This window comes from Pollachius pollachius (assembly GCF_949987615.1).
Source record: "Pollachius pollachius genome assembly, chromosome: 3".
In the NCBI taxonomy this organism is placed as follows: Eukaryota; Metazoa; Chordata; class Actinopteri; order Gadiformes; family Gadidae; genus Pollachius; species Pollachius pollachius.
The window spans coordinates 23,582,747-23,596,483 of record NC_136936.1 but is presented as its reverse complement, the minus strand read 5'-3'; the positions used below and the strand labels follow the sequence as shown (position 1 = coordinate 23,596,483).

The following is a 13,737-nucleotide window of genomic DNA, read 5'->3' as shown; positions in this document are numbered from 1 at the left end:
CCAGAAAACCAAAGTCAGAACTGGTCAGCTTTAAGTGCTTCACAGATCCATTGGGTGACAATACCTCTGGGCACTATGCTCCCAGGACCCTCGCTACTCAGCCTTTCTTTACCGAGGAGTTCATGGGAGCTGCTGGCATGTTCTCCAGGGAGCTACTTCTTCAGACACCTTCAGAGTGAGGAGATTCAGAACGGCTTGAGGTTCAAAAAATGAACTCCAAAGACTAGCTTCTGATGCCAAAGAGGATCCAAACAAGCCTGGACTGAAGGATTTAACTGGAGTTGTTTTGTAGTTCAGTCTTTTTGTGGTTTTGGTTGTTCAACAGTTACCGCTAGGTCCTACGGGCCACACTGGTGTTTGCCCAGTAGTTTCTCCTTCTTTGGCTCTGTGCTGATCTCACCTTTTTGTTTATTGTGTTCTGTTTGAGTCAAATTGTTACAGCTAAGCAGTATCCCTTTTAATAATTGAAACTTTTTGCAATTTGGATAATGTCATGTCTAGTTTGTTTGAGCCGATCCAGACAGGGGTCGTAACGCAACAAACACTGATACAACAGCCAAGCTCAACCAGCTCAAGACCAAACTAGAAGCTCTGTAACTAGAGACATGCCAGACTTGGACTGGACCAAAATGACTTTACTTATGTTGGTATCATCTTATGTCTGTGCTTAATAATAATAAACAATTCTACATTCCTATAGAAAATAATTTGTGACCACCATTTTGCTGTGAATAGTTATTTTCGTGAGACACAGGAAAGTTAATTAAAGGTGTTGTAGGTAAGGTTTGTAAGAGCTATCATTTCAGTCATTTATGTTGACAGGCTATCCTGTTTAAGAACAAAGACTTATCCGAACTTATAACAATTAGGCTAATTTACTTATGTAATAAACATTTAACAACTTACAGCAAACATACAACAAACATACAATAATCCGAGGCCTAACATACATTCATCCGAGGCCTCAGATAGGAGTTCACTCTGCGTCTCTCCAAGAGCAAGGACTTCTTATACATTGGCAGACAGGTCTCAGGATGCTGAGAACAGCTCGGTTCCCCAATACAACTATAGTATTGGTTAACCAGATGGTAGTCAACGACTGATGGAACTCCTCAGGATGTCATAAAGTGGGGACGTGGCCGTGCCTTATCAGTTGGAGCCCTGGCTTCTCAACCTTCCCAAGGGGGTCAGGAAACAGGCACATACTAACAAAGGGCAGTTAGAGGAACGGGATGTGAAAAAAAAATTGTCCCATTACAGTGGCATATATATGAACTCACTTTATTTAACTTTCTGTAAAAACAATAGAACAAATCCTTTACATATGTGGACTGAACAATTTGGTGAAGGATTTTAAATTGAATTGTGTTCTGTTTCACAAAAGGCTGAGTGAAATTAACTGATTGGTTCAAAAACAAAGAGAGAAAAAAAGAAATACACAAAATCCATATAATTAAATACATAAAAAAATACAAATTATACATTTAGTATTTTTCTACTGAGAAATCAAATTTATTTTGATTTCATAACACCCATCCCTTTAAAAATCTGTTTGGAGATTTTTTTCTAAAGCTTAGCTCGCTAAATCTGTGTCAATACAGTATATATAGGGCCATCTAACCGACCACCGCTGGTGCAATAGCAATTAAAAAGGAAATGAATAGAAGCCTTTGAGTCCCACAACAAAGCTTTCCATCCTTGACGGATGGTTTCTTCTTCAGAAGCAATAGGAAGGTTCACTGATAGCGAGCCATGGGGTGGTTGGTCCACAGAGGTAGCTTGGACAGCTCCTCCTCAGTGGCGGCCTCTATGGGCCAGCCCCACGCCTTGAAGAAGGCACACAGGTTGTGCTCCACGGCCATGGAGAAGGTCTTGGTGTACAGGTTCATCTTTCCCTCATTGTCCCCGGGCACGTCGCTCATGTCGTGGTAGGCGGCAAACACTTTCTTAAAGGCTGCCCAGCCGAACGCCTCCTGGAGCTGAGGTGGTTAGAGTAAGTGACATAGAGGGGGAGGGAAATATGTAGGGGCCAGTGAGTCCTAATTTGGATGCCTGGTGAAGCCAGCGATCTGTTATTGTTGAGCACTAAAATGTATGGATTGAAGGGTGGAGATGGATATGAAATGAATATAAAACTAATCAAAAGCATGAGCATGAGCCCTCATCTCTCACCTGTAGGTATGTTTCCAAAGCCACCCACATAGTCCAGCTCCCAAGGTTTCTACCTCCCTTGACATACTCTTCTTGGCGAGACAACCGAGATGCAGGCTTCAAATTTGGATGTGCCTGCAAGGTATGCAACAGAGCATCTTTAACATTACAATGTATACGTAATAGTTTGCCATGGAAGGCTGTGTTGAACGGCCATTACAGCTGCAGTGCCCTGCATCCGGTCAGTTATTCTCTAGAATTGTTGAATCCTGACTGGTATTCTTTGTTTTCGCTGTTAATGGCTTTTTGGAGTTGTGAATTTTTCCAAAAAGTGTGGGGTCGGACATGGACTTGCAATTTAATATTGTAGCGACCACAGGTGTGGACGCTGGTTCGGATGCGCAAGGGATTCTTGGGGTTCAACTATCCTGGGGGTTTGGACCCTTTCGGGGACCCCCTGGGTTACCTTGTAGTTGTTGGCTTAAGTGGGCATAAGGGTTTGGGGTTGTTGGTGCGTAATTGTGTGTTCCGTTGTTGTGTTATGTGCATTGTTGTTGCCCCCGTTATTGTGAATGTCATGTTTGTTTGTTTGGTGCGCCATTTTCTATGCATAAGGTAGGTGGATAATAAAGGCAGTCCATAGTCCTGCAGTGCATGGGGCGCGGAACTGCATGTTTCCTTAAACCTTGGCTCCCGTCTCATCTTTCCGTGCTGCTCGCCACAATATGTGTTAGTTAGTGTATAACTCCATTAATATCAGAATAGTTTTCGATACCGTAGAATGAGCCCTTTATATCTACAAAGGGAGTGGGTCCTCCCTATGTACATACCTTGACGCGTCCTTGTGATGTATGCTAGCTGTGGGCACTATAAGTACACTATAAGTCCCGCCCTATGTGTGCTGTGCCGTTATCAACGATCAGTACTATGACAACCCGCTTAAGCTGCTCTCCAAGAGGGTTACCATCTCGGACCCATGTAAAGGTCCGATACACTTGGATAAAGAGAGGTGCTGCCAGAGCACCATGGGTCTGAATAAGATACCATGCGTGAGAAAAAGACTACCATGGGTTGCATGTTTAACCTGACCTTGATTAGCTCCATACCCCTAGAGAGCCCTGTCTTGGAAGGGTTATTTATTTTGATAAAATTGTGAACTTTTATCTGAAAAAGTTGTACCTTTTTTCAGTTTTATCTGAAAAACGGAAAAAAGTAATTGAACTTAATGAGCCATTACCCTACAAGTGTCCGAGAAGGTTAACCCTCCTGGACTGCGCCTGGGAACCAGACAAATAGCAACCAGACAGATTTGTGCCTGGTACGAGATGGACTGACCAATCACAACCGTTCTATCTAATATGAGGTTTGTTATATTGGATGAACGTTCAGAGGAACACTGTAGAGGAGCCTTGAACAACAACAAAGAAGGCTGCCACTGATGTAGAATAGTCTGTTTGCCCGGCTATCGAGACAGTATTAAACAAACTACATGGTATGTTATCACCAAAAGAAGTACAAAGGACTGCACTTAATGCTTTTGTTGAGAAGAAAGATGTTTTTTTTTCGACCGTCTGATCCAAATACACACTTTTCTTGTCCCGTTGTGGCTTGGGAAAAGGGATGAAATATACCCCATTCTGCAGCCTCTCGGGATAACGACTGTCCGTGTTACATGTACCCCAAGCACATCGTATGACCATGATTCAAGCAACATAAATCCAACATTCAATTGTTATATTATGCCTCCTCCCTGTTGTTTTCAATGGAGTTGTCCGAGCTGATGTCCGAGTATAGTTGAGGCTGGAATGTCATTGGCTCATCTGCGTTCTTTGGGCGGAGCTTAACGACAGGTCAATTGCGTAGAATGAATGAACATAGGGGTTACTAATTCTATGAGTTTACAATTCCTCTGGCGATGGCGGGCTATCCTGGACTAGGAAAGGGTTGCCATAGTATGTAATTGACTTAGCGGGACACAAGAAGCATCCAATCACAATGACGCATCCTCGTGCCGCCTTACAGGCCAGCACAGGCCACCGTAGCTTTTTTGGGGGAATTTATAAATATTTGGAAATAATTCATATTTCAATGCAACGAAATACTGTAAACTGCCCCATCTCAATGTTTAACACAAAACCAGGTCAGTTTTTTACCTCTGCCCTTTTAGTCCCCAGCACCTCTTCATTCACGTACACCGACCAAAGGTTGCACGTGCACTCTGTGGTGTTCGGCCTGAACTCCCAGCAGCCCCTCTGCTGGTTGTGCCCCAGCTCGTGGATGAAGCCCCAGAGGTCTTTGCGTCCAGAGGCCTCTGGGTTAACCATTTGTGGGGCCACAGAGGAGCACATCATGATGGGATAGCCTGCATGCATCCAACCTGGGTGAAGAGAGGAACCTATTACTGATCTATCACTAAGGCAGAGGAAGATAGAAAAAAGAAAAGAATGGCGACTCACCGTGGGAAATCTGCACATCGGCGACAAAACGTTCCTTGCGCGGGAATTTGTGGGAAACAGCTGCCAGGTCTGCGATCCCCCTCATGATCCTATTCCAGAGAGCCGCCACTTCATCAGGGCGCTCCAGGTGTCGGATGGCATCAGACGGCACGGTGAAGATGATGTTCTCAAACTCGAGCTCTGCCCAGGGTGCGGGGGACTGGCGCATCAGGGCCCAGTCGGCCGGCGTCGTCACACCTGGTGCAGAAGGCCGGCTTAGAGACCTTCTAGATGCACGGGTTTCCATAGTAACACGATGGAATCTACGGTCACCACAGGCCCACGGACATTTAGCGACCCCACGCTAACGGACAGCAGATCACAGATCAGCCCTCATCCTCCCCCCTCCACACCTGAGAGTCATCTCCCTGAGCAGCAGCCTCGGAGAGCTGAGGCTGCTGGTCTCCTCATGCTCCCACTCGGCAGCAAAAGCATGAGGAAGTATCACTCCAAGCCCTTTACTTGGTTTATGTGAGTGCGCTTGTTACCCCTCTGGGTAGTCAGCCCATTACCTAACGTCTGTCCCTACGTGGTGCGATGAACTTGTAGTATGTTCCTAAGCCTCCCCTGGGTGAGTGCAATCTTACCTTTCGCTGGGGTTAGGTGCGAGGTACTCACCCAAGGTCCACAGCCACCGCACGCGAACAAACAAGCGTGTGTCCATCGGACTAAAGTTCAGACTCCGAATGTCACCTGCTGAACTCCCGCAGAGCCATCTGTTCCTTCTTATGGCTTAATGAGCCCTCAACACCGCCCCCTCTGTGTGACGTCAGTACTGACCCTAACCCTAAGCACACGCTACCCTACCGTAACAGTGTGTAACACACTGCATAATAAACTAGCACAACCCAAAATATTGGTTGAATCTGCATAAGAATAATCAAATCTATATGCAGCAAAGGTTGTGCACTCAGTCATTGGGAAACCTTTTCAACTGCGAGCAGTGATTGCCGAGCTCAATTACATACGGTATGTTGGATACATGAATGTCATGGAGGTATTAAAACGATTAAATCTTGCTTTTAATTACAACCTCTACTTTACTGAGATTATGCTCAAGCATACATTCCTCTGTGTCTGGATAGGGTGCCTTCTTTACATAAATGGACTGCAGTTCTGCTCTCCTGCCTGGAGTACGTTACACATAGTGGCAACATGGCTGCAGTGTACAGAAAGGTTTCAGCATATGAGGATTCATTTGGTGTCTATTTGACCATACAGTTATGGTAAAGACTTTTAATGTGGAATAGTCAGCCCAATAGTAAACATCATCTTTACTAAATGTCATCAAGTTCCAGAGCGATAATGCGTTTGTACTCACTGTGTTACACAAAAACAAACGCTTGCATGAGACACATTTGATAAAAACATACTCACCAGATTTGTAATAGGGGGAAGGTACAGCCACCTGCACCATGACCTCTGCACCTCCCACCAGCGTCTTGGGCGGGGCCACCATGTACAGGAGCCCCCCCCACAGGTTCCACACCTGTATCATCTCCGAGGTGACGGGGAAGCGCTCGTGGACGCGAGGAGCCCGCTTGAGGGTCTCATGGCGGAGGTGATCGGTCTGACATCCTATCTGGACCTGCAAACAGGGAGCATTCAGCCTGGGAGCCGGAGGAAGGCTAGCTAGTCAGGGCAATTCGTATGCCATTGCCTGGGTTGCATAAAACAGCTCTGGGAGCTGCTAAACAACCCGTTGGAATAATATTGACGTCAATTGATAGATAACAAAAATTACATTCAAATAAATGCAAATTATGAAAAATTATGTTTGCATATCTGTAAGGACTTGTTAAGACCATACAATAAGCAGCATTGCCGTTTTTAGGACTACAGTTTTTAGGACTGCGCATTAAAAGTCTTTACTATTACTGTTGGGTCAAATAGACACCAAATGAATCCACACTCATATGCTGAAACCTTTCTGTACACTGCAGCCATGTTGCCACTATGTGTAACGTACTCCAGGTCGTCTATGGAGTGTAAACACAGTAGTGTCCTTTGTTTTGAGTGGTGATGGATTAGCCACACATGCTTTACATACATGCCATCCTTTGTTGACAATCTGTGCAGGGAAAGCCATGTATGTCTTCATACCAGGAGAGAGGTAGAGTCCAGTACTGATCCACTCTGAACCTAACACGCACACAAACACACACACGCACACACAAACACACACACACAGTTGCAAAGTATAAAGGGAATGAGTGCCTGGTAAACACACATATATGACCAACTTCATGTGTAGTATCGTCTGTCCACTGACCTGCGGTGTCGACATTGATGGGGATCCTGTAGTTATAGAACACACACATGGCTGGATTGTCCTCGATGAGGTAGGGCAGGAGAGCGTCTGGATCTGGGCACACCTTGTAGACCTCGGTCCCTATACTGAGGAGGAGGTGGTCCTTGGGGCTGCTCACTGGGCAGCTACCACACACCTGAGAACAGAGAAGAGGGCAGCGCCAACAGGGACAACATCACAGATGTTCTTACCTGAATAACCTTTATGTTCAAATTTTAGATATAATTCTGTATCAGTGCTTTGTTTGAACTACTAGATTCCACTGTTTGCAGTTTGTATACGGTCCTATATTCCTACGTCTACCCTAGTTAAGTCAAAACTACACTCAACATCTGCAAGGAGAAATAGAACAACCAAAACATATTCATGTTGATCTATACTGCCAAGTCAACCTCCTAGACAATGACTTTAAGTCTGCATTTAGCTTAAGTTTATAGAAATTCACTTGAGAATTGAGAATCAGACAGATATTTAAATAGTAAAAGTAAATATATCAGCAATGCCTTTATAATATGGTAAATAGGTCAGTTTGGTTTTACAACATACAATAGAACAGATTTGGGTGCAGATTAAGATGCTCTGTCAGATTTGGGGGAAAAAAATAGGAATCCCTTAAACAAAAGCTGTTAGAGCATAAGCAGTAGAAGAGACACACGTTTTACATCAAGCGTACAGGGTAGCAGACACACAAGATAGGACAAGGAAGTGTTTCTGTGTAGGTGCAAAATCCATCCTGGGATGCTCACCTTTGGCATGCCGGACCTCATCACAATCTCAGTGAGGGTGGACAGCACCTGGTTGTAGGAGGGGCAGTCGTGGGCCTTCATGTTCAGGTAGCTGGCACAGTCGCCTCCTAGCTTTTTCAGACCGACCAACTCGTGGGCTGTAAGCTCCTCCCCCTGGGTCACGTGACTGGCAAAGCGCCGCAGCATGCGGCGGAAGTGGTAGTTGTCCTTGCAGGCCTTGGTGGGATCGGGAGCCTTGTAGCATTCAGATTTGACTGTGGATTCCAGCACACTCAAGCCCATCTTGTTCAGGATGTGGTTCCCTGGTGAACAGTACAAAACACAGAAACACTGCATATCAGAATTAACTGAAAGATCTGAGAGTGTATTGCCATATCGGTTTGTTTAAAATACAATTATATCAACAGATTTAGGTCTGCTTGACACATATATCAGAAGGTTTATATACAAGATATGACAATCTGTTGATTTGTGAGAATGTAATTTACATTTTGGGGAAATTATTCAAATTTGACAAAGTACACTGCTCTTCAAGAAACTCAATTTGTAACAGCCTTGGATGACCTTGTCTGCGATGGCAGTACAAACTATATAGGTATATATCAGACTAAAATGTGAGCAGACTCCATCATTGGCTACCTTCATAATCTGCCATTGGGCTTTGCCCAGGATGGGTCTGTGCCCAGTGCCAGGCATGGCCACCAATCAGAAGGCCTCCTCCTTCAGCCACAAACTGCTGAATCTCCTCTGCCTGCTTGTTGCTGTAAGTCGTGCACACATACACACTCAGGTCCTTGCTGAAGCCTGACTTCTGACAGGTCACCCCCATCTGGCTGAACAGAGTCATGGCGTAGCCAAGTTTTGGCAGGATTCCAAAGACCCCGTTACGGCCCTCGTCCAACCAACGGAGAGCGTTCTTCCAAAATGGAGCGAGGTTCTGCAAAAAAGGTTGAGTCAGATATGGACGCTTTTATTAGGCTGATAGTAAACAGGCTGTTCTCCTAAGAAACAAGGCTAATGCCATGATACAATGCTTCTCTTCTTGCCAGTATCTACCATGCACTGTCTCAAAACAGCAACGTACGATTGATTTAAAAAAGTCTACTAACCGTGTTTCTGGGAATTAGAAAAGTAATTTTCTTTTTAAAACGGTGTAGTTACTCAAATTTAGCTTGTATGCTTGCATGCTTTTCAACCTTCCCTTTGTCAGATACTGAACTGGCCTTTTGTGTTGCCTTGTGTCGGGTCAGAGAATCTATTCCCCTCATCCCAACAGTCGTGCACAAGTGCCAAACAGTTGCGGAGATGTCTAGTTCACCCCACCTGCCGGCCCATGAAGCCCTCGTGTGTGATCACGATGACCCGGCCCCGGCCATAGTAGGCTCCAGCCAGGAAAGCCCGTCCGTCCGGGGTGGTGCCAATGGGGAAGGCCAGAGGGCCGTGGACGAGGACCTCGGAGGCTATCGCGCCACCGCTGATGTCCAACTCGGACACGCCCTGCAGAAGGGACTCCAAATCATCCTTAAAGTCCTTGCCAATTCTGGATTATAGAAATATATAAAAGAGAACAAGGACCAACACGATGGGTTTAAAATCATATTTTGTTAAGTTATTTGACTGGATTAGTTGGCTTGATGTTGTCCCTAGTCTGTAACATCACATATGCTGAGTGGTCTTCCATCATACTTATAGCCAAGTCAAATAAAGTAAAGATAAAAGCCAAGTCTAAAAATGCTGATGCTCAAAAACAAACAAATAACGTACACCACAGCCAGCCAGGAGGTTGGAATCTGAGGATAAACGGGCAGAAGATCAACCTCTCCACAGTGCTCAGAGAAGTAGATCCCCGCCACGCTAGACACCTGGTTCCCTGGGAAGGCCTTCAGAACGTCTTCCTTGGGGTGTTGTCCAGCCCAGGACCAGGCCTGCCCTGCGATCAACAGCCCACCTCCAGCTTTCAGAAACTCCACCAAGGACTTCACATCAGGAGCCATGCTGTAGGCATCCACCACATACACCCCAGCCCCCAGGTCTTGGAGGAAGCCCCCCACCATCTGGGCCTGGAAAACGGACCGGCAGAGGTTATCTGCCACTGGCTTGCAGCTCTGGTGAATACCCACCAGGGGGTTTTCAGATCCATCGCCCCTGAGCCAAGTGAGGGCGTTCTCCACCAGGGCGGGGAAGGCGGTCAGGTAGCTTTCGTGACCCAGGACTACCATGCGTCCACGTCCAAAGAGGGAGGCGGCCATCAGCACCTGGCCTTGGGCGTTCATGGCCAGGGGGAAGGCGTGGTCTCCTATCAGGACCAGGTCGCTTGGGATGGCCGGCCCTCGAAGGTCTAGCTCTTTCAGGCCTGAGGTTAAGGAGATGTAGGCCTTCTCATGGTGAGACAGTGTGCCCATAATTAGGCTGGGGTGGGGTGGAGCGATGCTCCGAGGGTTATGGGAGTGTGAAGGGTGTAGGCGGCCAACCGGATTAAAGGTTTCTCTCAATTTAAAGGGATCTGACCCTTGTTGTTCGGATCAAAGCTGAAAGCTTGGTGAAGCAGATGTAGTGTCCTTGTTTTATATGGTGAAGCGTAAGGTAGTTGTACTGAAATGAGAAATGGAGAGCACATTTCTGAAAACACTTTCTGTTTTGTATTTTATGTTTATATCTAATAAAAGTGATGCTAACCAATGTCAATGATTGCTCTATTTATAATTTGCTGTATCTGTTGACACAAGCCTACAAGAAAGCGCTTTATAAATGCAATTTATTATTGTTAATGTTGTAACACAGAATGTAAACTTTGTGAAGTGGGTTGAAATTGTATTACTGGTATAGTATAGGCCTACAGTATATTTACATATAATATATAATTTAAAATAATACATTTCCTTATCATAATCAAAAGAGTTGTGTTTACCTCCAGACCATTTTCCAGTGTCCTGGTATTCCAAAACAGCACCAGTTAGGGAATATGTGCTACTGACTAAAAGCAGAGGAAGAGTGAGATGCAGAAGCCAGACAACGTGTGATCAAACTCAAAAGTCAAAACTAACAGTCTTGTTATGCTTTGCAATGAGAAAAGACAGATGACGTTGAGGCGATCACAGTTGAACAGTACTCAGGGTGGAACCAGTCAGGTCACCTGTCCGTCCGTTAATCTCCCTGTATAAATAAAGAATAAATATGTGCTCAATGGGTGTGTGTGTGATTTTGGGTTTTGCCATGCCTTGCATGCGAAACCCTGTGGCACTTTCAAACACATCCATTTCTCAGCATGATAAACAATTTCCTTATGAATAACTTCATGACCAAAAAACTATTATTATGAACTTGATAACTAACAGTTCAATTCTCCAATGCATCGAAAATGAGAGCGGTAGTTTACGTCATTTGCCAGGGAATCGGAAATTATGGAATAAATGTTAATCAACATGCATGTAGCCTACTACTTTCTAATGGTCTGGCGAAATAACCCAGGTTAAGTGTAAATATTAAGCATATATATAAAGCACATACGTGCCTTTTTTTTCCATAAATATCCTTAATACATAATGGGGTGCAGTAAGAATTAAATGCCATCTTCCAAGTAGCGCTAATAAGCAGTGAAGCAAGTTAGCAACTAGACCAAACGAGACTCCTAATGGTAGGTAAAAACAATACTTTATTAAAGCATGCAATTGTGATGTAGAACAAAATAAAAAGAAAACATAAAGTGCTTGCATGGTATTGAAGCCTACAGCGATCGTTAGTTAACTTGTGTGGTGGTGCCTTATCATTTGAATACCCATGGGCCATGGCAACGCGATTGCTACCTGCTCTCATTGGCTGAATCGATGAGAATGTTTTAGACTCAATCAATTTTGTTCGCGTTCGCGGGGAGACGAAACTCTGTTCGTTTGTATAATTTATTTACGTGACCATATTTTTGTTATATGTTTAAAAAAAAAAAATCAGTTCTCGTCGTTCACCTTCGGGATTCGTTCGTTCTGACCGAATCATTCGCGACCGACCCATCACTACTTAACATCTAACCATTAAACAGTTTTGTAATGTTGCATTGTAGTAGAAAATGCAATAGCCACTGATTGACTAACTTTCACTTTTAGCCGAATCAACTTTTAGCATGCTCTCTCAAATTAGCTGGTTAGGTTGTTGATTAGTAACTTTGCGTCTGCAACTGAGAACATGACAATTTCTGAAAAAATAGGAAGAGGCAATGTGAAGGACAAAACAAACAAGAAAGATAAGAATACATTTTCATTCTCTTGCCGGCACTGTTGGTCTGGAGGTGGACCTCACCTCTGCAGATATGCATTCATATGCAGGCCCAAAAAGTCATTTTAGTTGGCTGTTACCTGACTACAACTCGAAAGAAAGGGAATCCAAGCCATTCCTTTGCTGAAGTGCGAGGCAATAAAGGAGAGGGCTGACGGTCTAGAAGAGGAGGCTGATGATCTGGAGAAGTTTATCAAACTAAATACAGAACGGATTGATGCCTGAAAGAAAACACTGAACAGCTCTTTAAAGAAATCAAAGCTATTAAAGCAGATTTCCCAACACAGTGACGATGGCAACTGTTAACCCCAGGGAAAGAGTTTCTGAGCTGTAAGACAAGGTGACCAAAGAAGACAGACCCTGAGGCTTTAAAGTACCGGCATAATGATATGATTGAAATGTTAGGTCGATATTTGGTTATTGAGAGATTTATCATTGACAGGAATTTTCCATCAACCAGTGTGAAGAGGTAAGCAGTATTCAAATAGGAGCACAAACAGTCAAAGCACTGTCCGTGGCACTATTGTTTTCCTTTGCACCATTTACTGTTAACAGAGGAATACTGTCTTGCATTATTATATAATTGTGTTTAAGTTTGCACAAGGGGTGTATCAATCAATTTGTGCCTCTAATAGGCCCCACAGTTTCTGCAGCCACCTGTTGTTACTAGGTTACAAAGACAAAGACACACACACACCCACCACAGACACACACGCCCGGCTCTGTTGTCTCTGATCCCAGATTCAGCGGGCCGCACGGTGAACTGAGCTCCAGGCCACAAGGACGGATGGCGAAAATACCTGAAGTCTCCCAAATCGATCGCTGCAGGAGAACTTTGTGAGACTTTTTTGCCATCTGTTTCCTTCCACTCGGACAGAACACAAGATGCAAATTGTGACTGGTGTATTTAATAGCATCCAGCTGCAGCACCGGAGCCAAGGCCTGTGGTATGGCACAGTGCCTGTGGTATGGCAGGGGGTCTGTGGTATGGCACGGGGCCTGTGGTGTTGCAGGGGAACAGTTTCCACGTTTTGCGTAACAGTTTGCCTCTTTTTGTTTTAAATAAACTAGAGTTTCTGCACGCGCGTCGCGTGCTCAACCTCTAGTTGTAATTAAACCCATAGCAATAATGTGGACACTCTAGTCGACAATGTAACAAATTTCTGAGCGCATAATATAATAACATTTTGCCTATAATGTTACAACGTATAACATTTTGGTTCAGCTATCACGCAATGAAGCAAGCATAAAATGTAATAACTGAGCGGATAATGTAATAATTAGGGCTGGGCCATACTATGCGATTAATCGCATAGTATTGGTGACTTAACTTGAGATTTATCACACTTTTAAAATTATATTTTAAATCCACTTCAATTGAAGTTCAATGAGATTATTAAATGGAATGACAGATAATCATTCATACCAAATGTACAAATAAGCAAAATATGACCAAGTGATCTTGAGGGAGTTTTATTGACTCACTCAGTGTGGGCTAGCACACACACACGCACACACACACACACACACACACACACACACACACACACACACACACACACACACACACACACACAGTTAATTTTGAAAGCAAGTTTTGATTTAGTTATAGTCTTTTGACTAAAATGCAATTTAATTTGTCATATTTTAGTCAACTGAATTGTTTTAGTTTTAGTCTTATTTTAGTCTACTAAAATCGAACAGGTTAAAGTGTAAAACTACACTATTAGAGTTCACTCTCTTCAAGCTTATTTCCCCTTTTTTACAT

At 44.2% G+C, this 13,737-nt stretch overlaps 1 protein-coding gene across 1 annotated transcript; it reads right to left on the bottom strand.

The window, feature by feature from the left end:
* Positions 1–1,593: 1,593 nt before the first annotated feature.
* Positions 1,594–10,105, bottom strand: LOC307072166 (TRPM8 channel-associated factor homolog; the record flags this gene model as incomplete). The annotated part of the gene is made up of 11 exons (XM_079731370.1): positions 1,594–1,979; positions 2,173–2,286; positions 4,305–4,528; positions 4,608–4,844; positions 6,024–6,234; positions 6,697–6,788; positions 6,919–7,093; positions 7,704–8,005; positions 8,343–8,640; positions 9,027–9,243; positions 9,468–10,105. 11 exons carry the CDS (start codon positions 10,103–10,105, stop codon positions 1,737–1,739), a joined length of 2,751 nt encoding a protein of 916 aa, XP_079587496.1. The 3' UTR covers positions 1,594–1,736.
* Positions 10,106–13,737: the final 3,632 nt, after the last annotated feature.